This window comes from Ranitomeya variabilis, chromosome 4, assembly GCF_051348905.1.
Source record: "Ranitomeya variabilis isolate aRanVar5 chromosome 4, aRanVar5.hap1, whole genome shotgun sequence".
NCBI classification, from domain to species: domain Eukaryota; kingdom Metazoa; phylum Chordata; class Amphibia; order Anura; family Dendrobatidae; genus Ranitomeya; species Ranitomeya variabilis.
The window spans coordinates 608238061-608257753 of NC_135235.1; the positions used below are offsets into that span (position 1 = coordinate 608238061).

Below are 19693 nucleotides of genomic sequence, written 5' to 3' on the forward strand. Positions count from 1 at the left end.
GTATATACTAGTTCTCCTTGTATAGTATCGGTGCTGTGTATAATAGTTCTTGTATAGTAGTGGTGCTGTATATACTAGATCTCTTTGTTTATTAGTGGTGCTGTATATACTAGTTCTCCTTGTATACTAGTTGTGCTGTATATACTAGTTCTCCTTGTATATTAGTGGTGCTGTATATACTAGTTCTCCTTGTATACTAATGGTGCTGTATATACTAGTTCTCCCTCTATAGTAGTGGTGCTGTATATACTAGTTCTTCTTGTATACTAGCGGTGCTGTATATACTAGTTCTCCTTGTATACTAGTGGTGCTGTATATACTAGTTCTTCTTGTATACTAGTAGTGCTGTATATACTAGTTCTCCTTCTATACTAGTGGTGCTGTATATACTAGTTCTCCTTGTATAGTATCGGTGATGTATATAATACTTCTTGTATACTAGTGGTGCTGTATATGCTAGTTCTTCTTGTATACTAGCGGTGCTGTATATATTAGTTCTTCTTGTATACTAGTGGTGCTGTATATACTAGTTCTCCTTGTATACTAATGGTGCTGTATATACTAGTTCTCCTTGTATACTAGTGGTGCTGTATATACTAGTTCTCCTTCTATACTAATAGTGCTGTATATACTAGTTCTTCTTGTATACTAGCAGTGCTGTATATACTAGTTCTCCTTGTATACTAGTTGTGCTGTATATACTAGTTCTCCTTGTATAGTATCGGTGCTGTGTATAATAGTTCTTGTATAGTAGTGGTGCTGTATATACTAGATCTCTTTGTTTATTAGTGGTGCTGTATATACTAGTTCTCCTTGTATACTAGTTGTGCTGTATATACTAGTTCTCCTTGCATACTAGTGGTGCTGTATATACTAGTTCTCCCTGTATACTAGTGGTGCTGTATATACTAGTTCTCCTTGTATAGTATTGGTGCTGTATATAATAGTTCTTGTATAGTAGTGGTGCTGTCTATACTAGATCTCTTTGTATATTAGTGGTGCTGTATATACTAGTTCTCCTTGTATATTAGTGGTGATGTATATACTAGTTCTCCTTGTATACTAGCTGTGCTGTATATACTAGTTCTCCTTGTATACTAGTGGTGCTTTATATACTAGTTCTCCTTGTATACTAGTGGTGCTGTATATACTAGTTCTCCTTGTATACTAGTGGTGCTGTATATACTAGTTCTCCTTGTATAGTATCGGTGCTGTATATAATAGTTCTTGTATAGTAGCGGTGCTGTCTATACTAGATCTCTTTGTATATTAGTGGTGCTGTATATACCAGTTCTCCTTGTATAATAATGGTGCTGTATATACTAGTTCTCCTTGTATACTAGTGGTGCTGTATATACTAGTTCTTCTTGTATACTAGTGGTGCTGTATATACTAGTTCTCCTTGTATACTAATAGTGCTGTATATACTAGTTCTTCTTGTATACTAGTGGTGCTGTATATACTAGTTCTTCTTGTATACTAGTGGTGCTGTATATACTAGTTCTCCTTGTATACTAATAGTGCTGTATATACTAGTTCTTCTTGTATACTAGTGGTGCTTTATATACTAGTTCTCCTTGTATACTAGTGGTGCTGTATATACTAGTTCTCCTTGTATAGTATCGGTGCTGTATATAATATTTATTGTATAGTAGCGGTGCTGTCTATACTAGATCTCTTTGTATATTAGTGGTGCTGTATATACTAGTTCTCCTTGTATACTAATAGTGCTGTATATACTAGTTCTCCCTCTATAGTAGTGGTGCTGTATATACTAGTTCTTCTTGTATACTAGCGGTGCTGTATATACTAGTTCTCCTTCTATACTAGTGGTGCTGTATATACTAGTTCTCCTTGTATAGTATCGGTGATGTATATAATACTTCTTGTATACTCGTGGTGCTGTATATGCTAGTTCTTCTTGTATACTAGCGGTGCTGTATATACTAGTTCTTCTTGTATACTAGTGGTGCTGTATATACCAGTTCTCCTTGTATACTAATGGTGCTGTATATACTAGTTCTCCTTGTATACTAGTGGTGCTGTATATACCAGTTCTCCTTGTATACTAATGGTGCTGTATATACTAGTTCTTCTTGTATACTAGCGGTGCTGTATATACTAGTTCTCCTTGTATACTAGTTGTGCTGTATATACTAGTTCTTCTTGTATACTAGCGGTGCTGTATATACTAGTTCTCCTTGTATACTAGTTGTGCTGTATATACTAGTTCTCCTTGTATATTAGTGGTGCTGTATATACTAGTTCTCCTTGTATACTAGCGGTGCTGTATATACTAGTTCTCCTTGTATACTAGTTGTGCTGTATATACTAGTTCTCCTTGTATATTAGTGGTGCTGTATATACTAGTTCTCCTTGTATACTAATGGTGCTGTATATACTAGTTCTCCCTCTATAGTAGTGGTGCTGTATATACTAGTTCTTCTTGTATACTAGCGGTGCTGTATATACTAGTTCTCCTTGTATACTAGTGGTGCTGTATATACTAGTTCTTCTTGTATACTAGTGGTGCTGTATATACTAGTTCTCCTTCTATACTAGTGGTGCTGTATATACTAGTTCTCCTTGTATAGTATCGGTGATGTATATAATACTTCTTGTATACTAGTGGTGCTGTATATACTAGTTCTTCTTGTATACTAGCGGTGCTGTATATACTAGTTCTTCTTGTATACTAGTGGTGCTGTATATACTAGTTCTCCTTGTATACTAATGGTGCTGTATATACTAGTTCTCCTTCTATACTAATAGTGCTGTATATACTAGTTCTTCTTGTATACTAGCGGTGCTGTATATACTAGTTCTCCTTGTATACTAGTTGTGCTGTACATACTAGTTCTCCTTGTATATTAGTGGTGCTGTATATACTAGTTCTCCTTGTATATTAATGGTGCTGTATATACTAGTTCTCCTTGTATACTAGTGGTGCTGTATATACTAGATCTCTTTGTATACTAATGGTGCTGTATATACTAGTTCTCCTTCTATACTAGTGGTGCTGTATATACTAGTTCTCCTTGTATAGTATCGGTGCTGTATATAATAGTTCTTCTATAGTAGCGGTGCTGTCTATACTAGATCTCTTTGTATATTAGTGGTGCTGTATATACTAGTTCTCCTTGTATACTAGTTGTGCTGTATATACTAGTTCTCCTTGTATAGTATCGGTGCTGTATATACTAGTTCTCCTTCTATACTAATAGTGCTGTATATACTAGTTTTCCTTGCATACTAGCGGTGCTGTATATACTAGTTCTCCTTGTATACTAGTGGTGCTGTATATGCTAGTTCTCCTTGTATGCTAATGGTGCTGTATATTCTAGTTCTTCTTGTATACTAGCGGTGCTGTATATACTAGTTCTTCTTGTATACTAGTGGTGCTGTATATACTAGTTCTCCTTGTATACTAATGGTGCTGTATATACTAGTTCTCCTTGTATACTAGTGGTGCTGTATATACTAGTTCTCCTTGTATACTAATGGTGCTGTATATACTAGTTCTCCTTGTATACTAGTGGTGCTGTATATACTAGTTCTCCTTGTATAGTATCGGTGCTGTATATACTAGTTCTCCTTGTATACTAGTGGTGCTGTATATACTAGTTCTCCTTGTATACTAGCGGTGCTATATATACTAGTTCTTCTTGTATACTAGCGGTGCTGTATATACTAGTTTTTCTTGTATAGTAGTGGTGTGGTATATACTAGTTCTTCTTGTATACTAGTGGTGCTGTATATACTAGTTCTCCTTGTATGCTAATGGTGCTGTATATACTAGTTCTCCTTGTACAGTATCGGTGCTGTATACAATAGTTCTTGTATAGTAGCGGTGCTGTATGTACTAGATCTCTTTGTATATTAGTGGTGCTGTATATACTAGTTCTTATTGTATACTAGCGGTGCTGTATATACTAGTTCTCCTTTTATATTAGAGGTGCTGTATATACTAGTTATCCCTGTATACTAATGGTGCCGTATATAATGGTTCTTGTGTAGTAGCGGTGCTGTATATACTATTTCTCCTTGTATACTAGTGGTGCTGTATATACTAGTTCTCCTTGGATACTAATGGTGCTGTATATACTAGTTCTCCTTGTATACTAGCAGTGCTGTATATACTAGTTCTCCTTGTATACTAGCGGTGCTGTATATACTAGTTCTCCTTGTATACTAGTGGTGCTGCATATACTAGTTCTTCTTGTATAGTATTGGTGCTGTATATAGTAGTTCTTCTTGTATAGTAGTGGTGCTGTATATACTAGTTCTTCTTGTCTACTAGTGGTGCTGTATATACTAGTTCTCCTTGTATGCTAGTGGTGCTGTATATACTAGTTCTTCTTGTATAGTAGTGATGCTGTATATACTAGTTCTCCTTGTATGCTAGTGGTGCTGTATATACTAGTTCTCCTTGCATACTAGCAGTGCTGTATATACTAGTTCTCCTTGTATACTAGCGGTGCTGTATATACTAGTTCTCCCTGTATACTAGCGGTGCTGTATATACTAGTTCTCCTTGTATGCTAGTGGTGCTGTATATACTAGTTCTTCTTGTATAGTAGTGGTGCTGTATATACTAGTTCTCCTTGTATGCTAGTGGTGCTGTATATACTAGTTCTCCTTGTATGCTAGTGGTGCTGTATATACTAGTACTCCTTGCATACTAGCAGTGCTGTATATACTAGTTCTCTTTGTATACTAGCGGTGCTGTATATACTAGTTCTCCCTGTATACTAGCGGTGCTGTATATACTAGTTTTCCCTGTATACTAGCGGTGCTGTATATACTAGTTCTCCTTGTATACTAGCGGTGCTGTATATATTAGTTCTCCTTGTTTACTAGCGGTGCTGTATATACTAGTTCTCCTCGTATACTAGTGGTGCTGTATATAATAGTTCTCCTCGTATACTAGTGGTGCTGTATATACTAGTTCTCCTTGGATACTAATGGTGCTGTATATACTAGTTCTTCTTGTATACTAGTGGTGCTGTATATACTAGTTCTCCTTGTATACTAGCGGTGCTGTATATACTAGTTCTCCTTGTCTACTAGCGGTGCTGTATATACTAGTTCTCCTTGTATACTAGTGGTGCTGTATATACTAGTTCTTCTTGTATAGTATTGGTGCTGTATATACTAGTTCTTCTTATATAGTAGTGGTGCTGTATATACTAGTTCTTCTTGTCTACTAGTTGTGCTGTATATACTAGTTCTCCTTGTATACTAATGGTCCTGTATATACTAGTTCTCCTTGTATATTAGTGGTGCTGTATATACTAGCTCTCCTTGTATACTAGAGGTGCTGTATATACTAGTTCTCCTTGTATACTAGTGGAGCTGTATATACTAGATCTCCTTGTATACTAGTGGTGCTGTATATACTAGTTCTCCTTGTATAGTAGTGGTGCTGTATATACTAGTTCTCCTTGTATACTAGCGGTGCTGTATATACTAGTTCTCCTTGTATAGTAGTGGTGCTGTATATACTAGTTCTCCTTGTATACTAGCGGTGCTGTATATACTAGTTGTCCTTGTATACTAGCGGTGCTATATATACTAGTTCTCCTTGTATATTAGTGGTGCTGTATATACTAGTTCTTCTTGCATACTAGTGGTGCTGTATATACTAGTTCTCCTTGTATACTAGCGGTGCTGTATATACTAGTTCTCCTTGTATATTAGTGGTGCTGTATATACTAGTTCTTCTTGTATACTAGTGGTGCTGTATATACTAGTTCTCCTTGTATACTAGTGGTGCTGTATATACTAGTTCTCCTTGTATACTAGTGGTGCTGTATATACTAGTTCTTCTTGTATTCTAGCGGTGCTGTATATACTAGTTCTCCTTGTATACTAGTGGTGCTGTATATACTAGTTCTTCTTGTATTCTAGCGGTGCTGTATATACTAGTTCTCCTTGTATACTAGTGGTGCTGTATATACTAGTTCTCCTTGTATACTAGTGGTGCTGTATATACTAGTTCTCCTTGTATACTAGTGGTGCTGTATATACTAGTTCTCCTTGTATACTAGCGGTGCTGTATATACTAATTCTTCTTGTATAGTAGTGGTATGGTATATACTAGTTCTCCTTGTATACTAGCGGTGCTGTATATACTAGTTCTTCTTGTATAGTAGTGGTGCTGTATATACTAGTTCTCCTTGTATACTAGCGGTGCTGTATATACTAGTTCTTCTTGTATAGTAGTGGTGCTGTATATACCAGTTTGTCTTGTATACTAGTTCCCTTATATTCTGCCTTTTTCACTACTCACCAATTTGTCGATCTGCTAAATAAAACATCCGGAGCGAAAAAAAAAAAGATGAGAGAATGACATCATATAGCAGTCACATGACTACAGACAGAGGGAGCTATATAAACTAACGCACAGACAGGGTAGGGATCAGCAGAGGAATCACTAGAAATCAAATGGTCCCATCACAAAGCAAGGAATGAATGCCGAAACTAGAGGGGTTACAACATCAAAAACAAGGTGTAAACTGTAGCAGAGCTGCTTTTGTGGATGTAGCAGAGTGAAACTTATCCGCAACTGATTTCAATGATTGGTTGTTACCCATTTATTTACCTGGGATAGCAGGTGAAAAAATATCATTATTTTTAAAGGGGCAGTAAAAGTTTTATAGACTAGACTATTTATTTCCTACCTGAGAGTAGAGACTATCAGGGCATGCTGGGTGTTGTAGTTTCACACTAGAGGACAAATCCAGCTCTGCTACATCTGCTTTGTTCTACAGGAGACTGCTACAGATGGAGACACACTGACCTCACAAAGGGACACAGTTATGGTCTCCAAACATTGTTCCTACCTTGAATGTCCCTACCTTGAATCCAATGTCCCCCTTTTTGCAGCACAGACAGGCGAGCATGAGGAATATGAAAGTGATGAGTCCAGAGAACGAAACTGCCACCACCGCAAGCGAGGATGGCCAGGACAATTCAGTCAGCGCTGCTCCATCTGGGGAAGGGAGGAAATGCAGGCATTGTTACAGAAGTGTGAGGTGTAACAAGTAGGCATGGGCCCCATAACCAAGCTTGTAATGGGGGCTTTACTCCATCATGAAAACGTACAGAAGCAAGTTCAGAATAAAGAAAGTGTATCATTATTATGGCTAGCCTAATACACAGAGATAATGCCCACAGTGATATAACAGTATAGTCATAATACAGAAACTAACGTCAGTTCAGGGATAATACACAGAGTGATGTCACAGTGCAGCGATAATGCACACAATCGTATCACAGTACACAGATGATATACACAATGATGTCACATTACAGGGATAATGCACACAGTGATGTCACAGTACAGGGATAATACACACAGTGATGTCACAGTACAGCGATAATGCAAACAGGTGTTTTACAGTACAAGGATGATGGTAGCAGGGATGTCAGACTACAGTTAAAATGCACACAGTGATGTCACAGTACAGGGATAATGTGCACAGTGATGTGTCAGCACAGAGATAATGTATAGTTTTGTCTCAGTACACAGGTAATAAATGCATTGATGTTGCAGTACAGGGATATTGTACACCTTGAGGTCACAGTACAGGAATAATGCACACAGTGATGTCAGAGAACAGGGATTATGCACACAGTAATGTCACAATACAAGGATAATAATGCACACAGTGATGTCACTGATAATGAACACAATGGTTCTATAGTACATGGATAATGTACAGTATGATTTCACAAAAGTGGATTACTTAGCATAGTGATGTCACATTACAGGTACAAGGCACACAGTGATGTCATAGGGCAGATATAATACTAATAGTACAATAGTGATGACATAATGCAGGTATAGTGCACACAGTAATATATCACAAGAGCGAAATAATTAGCACAGTGATGTCACAGTACATGGATTAAGCACACAGTAATATCTCAGTGAAAGGAATGTGCACATCATGATATCACAATAGTGGTATAGTTAGTACAATGATGTCATAGGTCCGGGATAATGCACATCATAATATCATAATAAAGGGATAATAAACAACGCAGTGATGTTACAGTATACAGGTAATGCACACTGTGACGTCATAATATATTGCAACAGTGATTGATGAATGCACACCATGATATCATATATAAGCACAGGAATAATACATACAGTAATGGTTGTCATGTACACTGTGACATCACAGCACAGGAAACAAAAACCTAGTGATGTCACCATGCAGGTATTACGGTCACATAATGTACTGTACTGGCATAATGCAGTGATGTCACAGCATTTTTCTATTCTCACACAACCCTTTTAATTAAGGTGAAATCTGTGCAGATATACAGCAATTCATCAGAGAAGCTGCGTTACAGCTGTAGTAGGGGTCCTTTTCCTTGTACCCCAGCTATCCTAACATTGTGTGTATAAAACCTCTCCTTATACAGTATATGTAAATGGTCACATTGGACTGCCCTGAGAGGGTGTTGTAATGGGATCCATATAGGTTGTCATTCACTAAACTGATAAATACGGTGGCTCAGTGGTTGGCACTGCAGCCTTGCAGCGCTGGAGTCCTGGGTTCAAATCCCACCAAGGACAACATCTTCAAGGAGTTTGTGTGGGTTTCCTCCCACATTCCAAAAGACATACTGATAGGGAATTTAGATTGTGAGCCCCATTGGGGACAGCGATGATAGTGTCTGTAAAGCGCTGCGGAATATGTTAGCGCTATATAAAAATAAAGATTATTATAAATACTACATACAAATACTATTTAGAAAAGCAATACCATGTTCTCGCCACCGGGGGGTGACATAATACAGAGTTATTTTGAGGGAAAGCATTTTAGGCAATAAAAAGTTAACACTGCACAATCAGCCCTTGTTATTCAAAGCCGTGCCACCGATGAAGTCAGGACCAAGCCCTTTCATGTGATGAACAAGTGTCCTGCCAAGCAAACACCATCTGATCACCATACTGACTCTTAAAAAATGATATAACTTTTATTAGTTGTTAGTAAATGTAGTGATGCTGACTTAAGATTTTGGAAACTATTTGTTATGAATTTTATGACAATGGCCATTTTGAATGATGTATTATTATCAGTTTACTCTGCAGAGAAGTATATAATATTGTTATATTCTTGTACATAGGGGGCAATATTATAGTATTTATATTCTTGTACATAGCGGCAGTATTATAGTAGTTATATTCTTGTACACAGAGCGGTATTATAGTAGTTATATTCTTGTACATAGGGGCAGTATTATAGTAGTTATATTCTTGTACATAGGGGCAGTATTATAGCAGTTATATTCTTGTACATAGGGGCAGTATTATAGCAGTTATATTCTTGTACATAGGGGCAGTATTATAGTAGTTATATTCTTGTACATAGGGGCAGTATTATAGTAGTTATATTCTTGTACATAGGGGCAGTATTATAGTAGTTATATTCTTGTACATAGGGGGCAGTATTATAGTAGTTATATTCTTCTACATAGGGGGCAGTATTATAGTAGTTATATTCTTGTACATAGGGGCAGTATTATAGTAGTTATATTCTTGTACATAGGGGGCAGTATTATAGTAGTTATATTCTTGTACATAGGAGCAGTATTATAGTAGTTATATTCTTGTACATAGGGGCAGTATTATAGTAGTTATATTCTTGTACATAGGGGCAGTATTGTAGTAGCTATATTCTTGTACATAGGGGCAGTATTATAGTAGTTATATTCTTGTACATAGGGGGCAGTATTATAGTAGTTATATTCTTGTACATAGGGGCAGTATTATAGTAGTTATATTCTTGTACATAGGGGCAGTATTATAGTAGCTATGTTCTTGTACATAGGGGCAGTATTATAGTAGTTATATTCTTGTACATAGGGGGCAGTATTATAGTAGTTATATTCTTGTACATAGGGGTAGTATTATAGTAGTTATATTCTTGTACATAGGGGGCAGTATTATAGTAGTTATATTCTTGTACATAGGGGCAGTATTATAGTATATTCTTGTACATAGGAGCAGTATTATAGTAATTATATTTTTGTACATAGGGACAGTATTATAGTAGTTATATTCTTGTACATAGGGACAGTATTATAGTAGTTATATTCTTGTACATAAGGGCAGTATTATAGTAGTTATATTCTTGTACATAGGGGCAGTATTATAGTAGTTATATTCTTGTACATAGGGGCAGTATTATTGTGGCTATATTCTTGTACATAGGGGCAGTATTATAGTAGTTATATTCTTGTACTTTTCCTTCCACTCAACTTTCCATTAATATGCTTGGACACAGCACTCTGTGAACAGCCAGCTTCTTTAGCAATGACCTTTTGTGGCTTACCCTCCTTGTGGAGTGTGTCAATGACTGCCTTCTGGACATCTGTCAAGTCAGTCATGATTGTCCCCATGATTGTGGAGCCTGCTGAAACCAACTAAGGGACCTTTTTAAACAATTATGAAGCCTTTGCAGGTGTTTTTTTTGTTAATTATTCTAATTTACTGAGATACAGTAGTAACTTTTGGGGTTTTCATTGGCTTTAAGCCATAATCATCAACATGAACAGAAATAAACACTTGAAACAGATAACTGTTTGTAATGACTCTATAAATGAGTTTCACTTTTTGTATTGAAGAACTGAAATAAATTAACTTTTTGATTATATTCTAATTTTGTGAGAAGCACCTGTATATTCTTGGATAAAGGGGTAGTATTAAAGCAATATATTTAGATACAGACTATGGACAAAAGTTTTGGGTCACCTCCACATTACACATATCGCAGCTTGTATGACATCCCATTCAAAATCAATATGCAGTAATTTGGAGTTGGTCCTCCCTTTGCAGCTATAACGTCCACTTTTGTGGAAGACTTTCTACAAGGTTGTGGATTGCATCTGGGAGACGTTTTGCCCATTCATCCAGAAAAGCATTAGTGAGGTCAGACACTGATGTTGAATGAGAGGGCTCAACATCTCTGTTCTATTTCATCCCACAAGTTTTGGACGGGGCTGAGGTCAAGGATCTGTGCAGTCGGTCATGTTTTTCCACCAAACTCCTCCAACCTTGCTTCATGCTTTAGACACAGTCATGGGGAACGAAAAGGGCCTTCTCCAAATTGATCCTAAAAAGTTGAAAGCTACAACTGTCAAAAATGTCTTGTGCTAAAACACTAAGCTTTACCTTCACTGGATCTAAGGGATCGAGGCCGACAACTGAAATACAAGCCTATAGCATAATCCCTCATCCACCAAACTGTATAGCGGGCACAAAGTAGTCTGGCGGGTAATGTTCTCCTAGCATTCACCAAACCCAGATTCGTTTATCAGATGCCAGGTAGAGAAGTGTGATCCGTCACTATACAGAACACATTTTCTCCAGAGTCCCGTGGTGACTGCTTTACACCACTTAATCCGGCACTTGGTATTGTACTTGGTATTGTAAGGCTGCATAAAGCTGCTCGTCCATGAAGATCTTGGCAGGGGAAACAGTTTTAATGTCAGAGGTTTGGATTCTACCGGAAAAATTGTTTCACCAAATCAATGTTACTGTACATTATGCCACCCCCGCACCATAATCCCAGGCTTATGACCAGTGTGATGGTCCCTCTTGAAGGCTTCTTCATGGTGTTGCACAATACCTGGTCTCATGCTCAATCTCCGGCTATCATGGTGTCCAAGATTAAGGAGGAACTCATTGCTCAAGGGGATAGAGCTCCATTCCATCTTAAATTGCTCCATTTCATCCTCTGGTCTCATTTCGTGATCATATAGGCAATGCCATCGAGAGACCTTCACAAGGCAAGGTCACACAGATCATACTTCCGGAAATATGGTGTGAGGTGGCATAATGGACAGTGCCAAACACATTTTCTCTTCATTCCAGGCAGAGTTTCATAATTTTTAAGGTTGAAAGTAGACATAAGACCATTGAGTTCACTTCATAGGCTAACATGTTGATCCAAAGGTAGGCAAAACCTCCATGAGGTAGATGTTTATTTCCCCATATAAGGGGAAAATTCCTTCCCAGCAGCACATATGGCAATCAGACTAGTTCTTTTGATCAGTGTCCCATCACAAAATCTAGTACTCATAATTTGTAATATCATGTTATTCAAGAAAGGCATCCAGGCCCTCCTTGATCTTTTGCAATGAATCAACCATTACAACATCATATGGCGTTCCATAGCCTCACTCATTGCTCTCCCAGTAAAGAATCTCTAATCTTAATTCTCTTAGGCTAGGTTCACATTGCGTTAGGGCAATCCGTTTAGCGCTAGCGGATTGCGCTAACGCAATGTTTATTTAGGGGCCGCGTTAGGGGTCGCGTTAACGTCCCCGCTCTCGCAGATCCCCGATCTGCGAGAGCGGGGAACGGACCTCGGGGAAGCAGCGTCCGAGGCGCGCCACAGAAGAACGGTACATCGCTAGCGCGAGCCGAAAAAGGCACGCGCTAGTGATGCGCTGCAGGCGAAATTTACATTGCTGTCAATGGGTGCGCTAACGGACCCGTTGCATGGCGTTAATTGCAACATTTTCGCCGTGCAACGCTGTCCGTTAGCGTGCATACATTAACGCAATGTGAACCTAGCCTTACAGTTAAGAGTCGCCTCCTGTGATTATGATTAATCTTTCTTTCCTCTAAATGTAGAGGATGCCCCCCTGTCACATGCCTAGGTATATAAAGATCACTAGAAGATATCTGTACTGTCCCTTCATATATTGTACATTGTAATAAGATCGCCACTAAGTCTTAGTTTTTTCAAATTGAATAACCCCAAGTTTGATAACTTGTCTTGGTACTGTAATTTACCCATTCCTTTAATAACCTTTGTCGCTCTTCTCTGCACCCGCTCTAGTTCAACTATGTCCTTCTTATACATGGGAGACCAAATTGTACACAGTATCTAAGTTATCGTCATGAAAATCTATGCTTCTTTTAATGCACCCCATTATTTTTTTTGCCTTTGCAGCTACTGCCTGCACTGGCTGCTAAAGTTTAGTCTGTCTTCCACCCATTGTAACAGCTTGATTTGGTGATGGAACCAGTTCTCCAACATGTTTCAGATCCAGGGCTGGACTGGCCATCTGGCAATTTTGGCAAATGCCGGAAGGGCCTGTCTGGTCGTGGGCTGCCTTTTCTGCTACGTTGTTAGCTGAATCTGTGTTCTCAAGACACCCAAACCGTAAGGGTATGTGCACACATAGAATTGTCCTCTGCGGATTTTTCCGCAGCGGATTTGATAAATCCGCAGGGCAAAAACACAGCGTTTTTTTTTTTTAATAGCGGATTTACTGCGGTTTTTGTGCATATTCCACTGCGGTTTTACACCTGCGGTTTTCTATTATGGAGCAGGTGTAAAACCGCTGCAGATTCCGCACAAAGAATTGACATGCTGCGAAATGTAAACCGCTGCGTTTCCACGCGTTTTTTTCCGCAGCATGGGCACAGCGTTTTCGGTTTCCCATAGGTTTACATTGTACTGTAAACTCATGGGAAGCTGCTGCGGACCCGCAGCTGCAGATCCGCTGTGGATCCGCAGCAAAATCCGCATCGTGTGCACATAGCCTTAAGAGTTGTGACGGAGCACGCTGACTCACTTACCCCAGCAGGCCATGGGTATCATTACAAATATTGGTCTTGTAGTAAATCTTGCTTTCCTCGATCAAGGGTAATATTTGTAATATATTCCCAAATGGCGCTTGGGGACGGGGACAGCATGGGCCTGTGTAATTTCAAATGCCAGGGCTGAATTTCAGCCCCTGTCCAGGTCAATGCCAGGTTGCATGTTGCTTGTCGTACTGTGAGCGTCACCAAACTTGTCTCCCATCGAGCACATCTGGGATGTCGTGGGTTGGCAAGTTACACAGGTAGCTGCCAGCAGCGGATCTTGAGGATTTGGTCAAGTGCATTGAGCACAGCAGAACATAGACGACCACTAATAACCTCACAGATAATACTAATACTAAGCCTGTAACTGGGATTTCTGCCCATGGCGCTCATAATTAATACTGAATAAATCGAGAGCTTTTGAAAATTTTGTTTCCAATTTTGTCATCATTTGCACATCATTAACCCCTCCCCCCCCCCCCCAAGGCTGTTTGCACTATCATGACCAAACCGAATTGTACAATTTTTACTACTGTCACTTTATGAAGTGATAACTCTGGAACGCTTCAATGGATCCCGGTGATTCTGAGCTGTTTTTTTCATGACATATTGTACTTTATGATAGTGGTAAAATTTCTTCGATATTACATTCGTTTATTTGTGGAAAAAAAAACAATTTTCAAACTTTTAATTTTTATGCCCTTAAATCAGAGAGTTATATAACACAAAATAGTTAATAATTAACATTTCACACATGTCGAATTTGCATCAGCACAATTTTTGAAACATTTTTTTTTGTTAGGAAGTTATAAGGGTTAAAATTTGACCAGCGATTTCTCAATTTTCCAAAATTTAAAAAAAAACATTTTTTAGGGACCACATCATATTTGAAGTGACTTTCAGGGGTCTACATGACAGAAAATACACAAAAGTGACACCATTCTAAAAACTGCACCTCTCAAAGTGCTCAAAACCACATTCAAGACATTTATTAACCCTTCAGGTGCTTCATAGGAATTTTTGGAATGTGGAAAGAAAACACGAACATTTAAATTTTTGTCACACAAATGATACTTTAGACCCAAATTTTTGTAATTTTGCAAGGGTAACAGGAAAAATTAGACCACAAAATTTGTTGGGCAATTTCTCCTGAGCAAGCTGATACCCCATATGTGGGGGAAAACCACTGTTTGGGCATATGGCAGAGCTCGGAAGGGAAAGAGCGCCATTTCATTTTTTAATGTAAAATTTGCTGGAATAATTAACCGATGCCATGTTGTGTTTGGAGGCCCTGATGTGCCTAAACAGTGGAAACCCCCCACAAGTGACAATATTTTGGAAACTAGACCCCTCAGGAAACTTATCTGGATGTGTGTGCACTTTGAACCCCCAGGTGCTTCACAGTTTATAACATTGAGCCATGAAAAAAAAAATCACATTTTCACCACAGAAGATTTTTAGTCCCAAATTTTGCATTTTTACAAGAGTAAGGCCGGGATCACACTTGCGAGTGCCATGCGAGAAACTCGCACATCAATACCCGGCACTACCGCCTGCACTCGGGACCGGAGCGTGCGGCTGCATAGAAACACATGCAGCCGCACGCTCTGGTCCCGAGTGCCGGCGGCACTGTCAGGTATTGATGCGAGAGACTCGCACAAGTTTCTCGCATGGCACTCGCAAGTGTGACCCCGGCCTAACAGGAGAAATAGCACCATACAATTTGTTCTACAATTTATCCTGAGTACGCTGATACCCCATATGTCGGGGAAAAACTACTGTTTAGGCACACAGCAGACCTTGGAAGGGAAGGACCATCATTTGACTTTTTGAATTCAAAATTTGCTGGAATAATTAATGGATGCCATGTCGCGTCTGAAGAGCACCTGATGTGCCTAAACAGTGGAAATCCCCCACAAGTTACACGACTTTGGAACTTATCTAGATGTGTGGTGAGCACCTTGAACCCCCAGGTGCTTCACAGACTTTTATAACGTAGCGCATTGAAATTAACCAAAATCATTTTCCCACAAAAATATTATTTTAACCCAAAACATTTTATTTTCACAAGGATAACAGGAGAAAATGCATCCCAAAAAGTTGTTGTGCAATTTATCCTGAGTACACAGATACCCCATAGGTGGGGGTAAACTACTGTTTGGGCTCATGGCAGGGCTCAGAAAAGAAGTTGTGATTTTTTGGAATGTCGCATTTCAAGAGCCCCTGATGCACCTAAACAGTGGAAAACCCCCATAAGTGACATCATTTTGAAAGCTAGACCCCTCAAGGAATGTATCTAGATGTGTGGTGAGCACCTTGAACCCCCAGCTGGTTCACAGAAGTTTATAACGTAGAGTCGTGAAAATAAAATAAATCACATTTTTCCCACAAAAATGTTATTTTAGCCTTACATTTTTTATTTTCACAAGGATAGTATGAGAAATGGATCCCAAAGTTTGTTGTGCAATTTCTCCTAAGTATGCCAATACCCCATATGTGGTCGAAAACTACTTTTAGGCACAGTGCAAAGCTCAGGAGGGAAGAAGCGCCATATTGGAGTTCACCTTTTGATGGACTGGTTTGAGAGTGCCATGTCACATTAGCAGAGCTCCTGAGGTGCCAGAACAGCAGAACCCCCCCATAAGAGAATCCATTTTACAAACTACACCTCTCAATTAATTCATCTAGGGGTGCAGTGCTTATATTGACACCCCATGTGGGTCACAGAATTCTATGCTATTGGGCAATGAAGACAAAAGTAATTAAAGTACATTTTTACCACACAAATTTTGTTTTAGCTCCAGATTTTACATTTTCACCCTGGGAAATGGTTAAAATGGCACCAAAATTTGTCCCACAATTTCTGCTGAATGTAGAAATACTTCATATTTGGCCGTACAGTACTGCTTAGCCATACAGCAAGACTTGGGACGAATGGAGCGCTATTGAAATAGTGCTCGGTCCCTCCCAAGTCTTGCCGTAAAACTAAGCAGTACTGTTACACTGGAGGTATCCTGGAGTGTAGAATTTTCTATAATACTTTGTATACTCCATATACAGAGCCCCTAAGTGAGAAGAGTAGTATCCCCCCTCAAGTGACCCCATTTTAGAAAATATCCCCCATTGTGAATTTATCTACAGGTGTCGTGACAATTTTGACTCCATGGGTGTTTTTCAGAAACAAGCAGAAGTGGATGTTGCTGAGTGAAAATTGCAAACTGCCGTTGTAGTGACCAGTACGTTGTAGTGCCTGTACATTATGCCCAGCTCACGCACCGGTAAATTAGGCGAGTTCTCATCGCTACAGAAATGCCAAACATGTGGACACTAACTGTGGGTTAGGCACGCTGGGGCATTTAGATTTGGGAGCACAGAAATTGAAGTATTACATCGGGGGGGGGGGGGGGGGGGGTTAGGGGGCCAATTCAATTTTCCAGAGCCTTTGTGCTACCAGTAGCATCATCTGTTAACAAGTGGGGTAAGTAAGTGGAGACTTACTTTTTTTGTGGATTGAGCTTTTATCTGGAACATTTTACATTGTATCTTGGATTACATTTATCTCGCGCTCTATGCTGAGCACTCATTCGTTTTTCCTTTAAATCTCCGAGACGTAATTCAGATTAAACCCCAGAGGGATCCATTCACTATAACGTGGCAGCAGAGTTACTCTGGGCTCTATCAGGCCTCTGTTCAGCGGTGTCTTTTTTTTCAGAGGTGCACAAAACTGGACAACGGCACTTTTATGCAATCCTAAAAAGGCAGATACCGCCGGATCACAGGTCCTATGGCATCCATAGTGCCTCCATTTGCCTCATTATAGGGAATTTTCCGCTGGGGATTCCAATAATCACGTATTTCAGAGATTTACAAGCACTCTCTGCAAGGAGAAACAATACTTTTTGGATCCCGGTCAGAAGCCTCTCATTCAGCCAAACCAGATCTCCACTTTGCCCTGACGAGGCAGTACCACAGTGTCTGCAAATTGGGATCTGGTTTGGCTCTTATCCTAAGTCATGTGACAAGGCTTGTTAAGGGGTCGACTTTGACTGTTAGGATTGCTACTTCCAATAGGTGGCACTAGAGTTCTAGTCATCTTCCTCTCTGAAGAGACAATTTGCATATTTCCCAGAGGAGCATTGCGGCTTTAAGTCTCCTCATCTCGACATGCTTAACATGTCACTCTCTGCAAGGAGAAACGATACTTTTTGGATCCCGAGAGAGATTTACAAGCAAATCCCGTTGTAATAAATGGAAGATGGATAAAATGGATAAATGTGCGCCGAGCCTTACTGCAATCTCTGGGACGCATAATTAAAAAAATCAACAGCAGGTGAAGAATTGGTTCTATTTATTTTTTACGTCGTTCCTTGTGCGGTATAAGTGATTAGGTGACTTTATTTCAGCTCAATGCGATACCAGATTTATGTTTTGCTGTGTTTTTTATGTTTGGCTGCTGTGACACATAAAAAAACGCTTTTTTCCATATTTCTGCTGACAAAGTCACGTGACAGCTTGTTTTTTTGCGGCATCAGCTGACGTTTTTATTGGTACCATTTTCGGGCACATCACATTTTTTGATCGCTTTCTATTCCGATTTTGGGAGGCAGAATAAACAAAAAAAAACACTTCAGGAATTGTCTTTTTTTATGCCATTCCGTGTGTGGTAAAAATGATAAGTCAGCTTTATTCTTTGGGTCAGTACGATTGAAGCGATACCACATTCATAATATTTTTTTATGTTTTGCCGCTTTTACACAATAAAAACTATTTTATAGAAGAAATTATTGTTTTTGCATCGCTTTATTCTGAGAGCTATAACTTTTATTTTTCAGCTGATGGAGCTGTATGGTAGCTTGTTTTTTGCAGGACAAGATGACGTTTTCAGTAATACCATTTTTAATTACATTCGTCTTTTTGATCGCGTTTTATTCCACTTTTTGTTCGGCGGAATGATGATAAAGTTTCTTTTTTGTCTTTTTACGGTGTTCACTAAAGGAGTTAACTAGTGGGACTGATTTATAGGTCGGGTTGTTCCGAATGTGGCGATACCTCGTAGTTTATGTATGGGTACAATATATATTTATTATTATTATTATCTTGTGATTTTTTTATGTTTCCACAACTTTTATCTGTTTTTTTTTTTTTTTTTTTACTTTTTTACTTAGTCCCACTATGGAACTTTCACTTTCTGCAGTCTGATCGCAGTTATGCCGAAGCATTGCTATATTTTATAAAGAGAAACAAACTCACAGATCCCATAGTACAATAACATCCTAAAAGAATAGAGCAGGACAAAATATGGGTAATACCTAGTGGAGCTCCCCACTAACATAGAATACAAAAAATATGGACCTAAACAACCACCAATTACATCATAAAAAAAAGTTTTTTTTAATAGCGCAGTAGTTTTAAAATGTACAGAAAAATAAATCACTTTTATCATAGAACAATTGTCAGAAAACAGAGAAATTCAAATGAGGTTACAGGTACACCCAAAGAGTGTCACACTATGAACATCATGACATAGTAATTACAAAGATAAAAAAAAACCCTTTAAAATAAATATACCATATAAAGTGACAATGCACTGTGGAATAAGGGGTAACAAAATCCCTAGCGCTACATGCGCTACATGAATGTAATAGTCAAGGTATCATAAATTCGGTGACCACTGAATCATTAGATGCAGCTAGGGGGTTAGTATTTCAATCATCAGTTCTCACCCATGTCAGTGTCCACAGATGTAAGCACGCGCCCTATATTTATATATATTGCTATATTTTATAGCCTGTCACATCCTGCAGACACTAGTTGTTAGATCATGCACTGTGATCGCGTGTACGGCCTCTGTGAGCCCCAAATCGCCAGGACGTACGTTCATATGTCCAAAATCGGTAAGTACCAGCCGACCTAGAAGTATGAATATGGGAAGGGGTTAACATAACTCTCCAACTTGAGATTTTCAAACATCTACTACTTTTCCTTCTTGGTGTTACAATTTCAATGTTGAGGAGTGTGTATACACTGTAAATAATAATAATAATAATAATAATAAAAATAAATAAATAAATA

At 38.8% G+C, this 19693-nt stretch overlaps 1 protein-coding gene across 5 annotated transcripts in view; it reads right to left on the bottom strand.

Moving 5' to 3' along the window:
* Positions 1 to 19693, bottom strand: part of AATK (apoptosis associated tyrosine kinase) — a 140473-nt gene that overhangs the window by 60890 nt on the left and 59890 nt on the right. For 2 of the 5 annotated variants that reach the window (XM_077253333.1, XM_077253337.1), the window contains exon 2: positions 6846 to 6994. In XM_077253333.1, coding sequence (XP_077109448.1) covers positions 6846 to 6994 — 149 coding nt within the window. Of the gene's footprint in view, positions 1 to 6292; positions 6308 to 6845; positions 6995 to 19693 lie in introns of all 5 variants that reach the window. The other 3 variants (XM_077253334.1, XM_077253338.1, XM_077253332.1) reach the window with 2 other exon arrangements.